This window comes from Magnolia sinica, chromosome 5, assembly GCF_029962835.1.
Source record: "Magnolia sinica isolate HGM2019 chromosome 5, MsV1, whole genome shotgun sequence".
In the NCBI taxonomy this organism is placed as follows: Eukaryota; Viridiplantae; Streptophyta; class Magnoliopsida; order Magnoliales; family Magnoliaceae; genus Magnolia; species Magnolia sinica.
Window position 1 is genome coordinate 44,677,501 of NC_080577.1, and position 2,500 is coordinate 44,680,000.

The following is a 2,500-nucleotide window of genomic DNA, read 5'->3' on the forward strand; positions in this document are numbered from 1 at the left end:
TTTCGAGAAATACGAGACATCTAAGTCGTACAAGTAAAGAGATCTATTCATTGATAAGAAAAAGAAAAAACGTGAACGGTGATTGGATTGATGATAAAATAGAATCCTGGGTCGCGAACAGTGATTCGATTGATGATGAAGAAAGAGAATTCTTGGTTCAGTTCTCCACCTTAACGACAGAAAAGGGGATTGATCAAATTCTATTGAGTCTGACTCATAGTGATCATTTATCAAAGAATGACTCTGGTTATCAAATGATTGAACAACCGGGATCAATTTACTTACGATACTTAGTTGACATTCATAAAAAGTCTCTAATGAATTATGAGTTCAATAGATCCTGTTTAGCAGAAAGACGGATATTCCTTGCTCATTATCAGACAATCACTTATTCACAAACCTCGTGTGGGGCTAATAGTTTTCATTTCCCATCTCATGGAAAACCCTTTTCGCTCCGCTTAGCCCTATCCCCTTCTAGGGGTATTTTAGTGATAGGTTCTATAGGAATTGGACGATCATATTTGGTCAAATACCTAGCGACAAACTCCTATGTTCCTTTCATTACGGTATTTCCGAACAAGTTCCTGGATGACAAGCCTAAAGGTTATCTTATTGACGATATCGATATTGATGATAGTGACGATATCGATATTGATGATAGTGACGATATTGATGATGACCTTGATACGGAGCTGCTAACTATGACGAATGTGCTAACTATGTATATGACGCCGAAAATAGACCGATTTGATATCACCCCTCAATTAGAATTAGCAAAAGCAATGTCCCCTTGCATAATATGGATTCCAAACATTCATGATCTGTATGTGAATGAGTCGAATTACTTATCCCTCGGTCTATTAGTGAACTATCTCTCCAGAGATTGTGAAAGATGTTCCACTAGAAATATTCTTGTTATTGCTTCGACTCATATTCCCAAAAAAGTGGATCCCGCTCTAATAGCTCCGAATAAATTAAATACATGCATTAAGATACGAAGGCTTCTTATTCCACAACAACGAAAGCACTTTTTCATTCTTTCATATACTAGGGGATTTCACTTGGAAAAGAAAATGTTCCATACTAACGGATTCGGGTCCATGACCATGGGTTCCAATGCACGAGATCTTGTAGCACTTACCAATGAGGCCCTATCAATTAGTATTACACAGAAGAAATCCATTATAGACACTAATACAATTAGATCAGCTCTTCATAGACAAACTTGGGATTTGCGATCCCAGGTAAGATCGGTTCAGGATCATGGGATCCTTTTCTATCAGATAGGAAGGGCTGTTGCACAAAATGTACTTCTAAGTAATTGCCCCATAGATCCTATATCTATCTATATGAAGAAGAAATCATGTAAGGAAGGGGATTCTTATTTGTACAAATGGTACTTCGAACTTGGAACGAGCATGAAGAAATTAACGATACTTCTTTATCTTTTGAGTTGTTCTGCCGGATTGGTCGCTCAAGATCTTTGGTCTCCACCCGGACCCGATGAAAAAAATTGGATCCCTTCTTATGGATTCGTTGAGAATGATTCTGATCTAGTTCATGGCCTATTAGAATTAGAAGTAGAAGGCGCTCTGGTGGGATCCTCACGGACAGAAAAAGATTGCAGTCAGTTTGATAATGATCGAGTGACATTGCTTCTTCGGTCCGAACCAAGGAATCAGTTAGATATGATGCAAAATGGATCTTGTTCTATCGTTGATCAGAGATTTCTATATGAAAAATACGAATCGGAGTTTGAAGAAGGGGAAGGAGAAGGAGCCCTCGACCCGCAACAGATAGAGGAGGATTTATTCAATCACATAGTTTGGGCTCCTAGAATATGGCGCCCTTGTGGCAATCTATTTGATTGTATCGAAAGGACCAATGAATTGGGATTTCCCTATTGGGCCAGGTCATTTCGGGGCAAGCGGATCATTTATCATAAAGAGGATGAGCTTCAAGAGAATGATTCGGAGTTCTTGCAGAGTGGAACCATGCAGTACCAGACACGAGATAGATCTTCCAAAGAACAAGGCTTTTTTCGAATAAGCCAATTCGTTTGGGACCCTGCAGATCCATTCTTTTTCCTATTCAAAGATCAGCCCTTTGTCTCTGTGTTTTCACGTCGAGAATTCTTTGCAGATGAAGAGATGTCAAAGGGGCTTATTACTTCCCAAACAAATCCTCCCACATCTATATATAAACGCTGGTTCATCAAGAATACGCAAGAAAAGCACTTCGAATTGTTGATTCATCGCCAGAGATGGCTTAGAACCAATAGTTCATTATCTAATGGATCTTTCCGTTCTAATACTCCATCCGAGAGTTATCAGTATTTATCAAATCTGTTCCTATCTAACGGAACGCTATTGGATCAAATGACAAAGGCATTGTTGAGAAAGAGATGGCTTTTCCCGGATGAAATGAAACATTTGATTCATGTAACAGGAGAAAGATTTCCCATTCCTTAGCCGGAAAGATATGTGGCCATGAAAGAGGG

General features: G+C 39.1%; 1 protein-coding gene across 1 annotated transcript in view; it reads left to right on the plus strand.

Moving 5' to 3' along the window:
- The window catches only part of LOC131245994 (protein Ycf2), a 9,843-nt gene that overhangs the window by 6,802 nt on the left and 541 nt on the right, over positions 1-2,500 (plus strand). The window contains exon 1 of the mRNA XM_058245839.1: positions 1-2,500. This exon is cut by the window's left edge and continues 6,802 nt beyond it; it is cut by the window's right edge and continues 541 nt beyond it. Within this exon, the coding sequence (XP_058101822.1) occupies positions 1-2,471 (2,471 nt within the window). The 3' untranslated portion in view covers positions 2,472-2,500.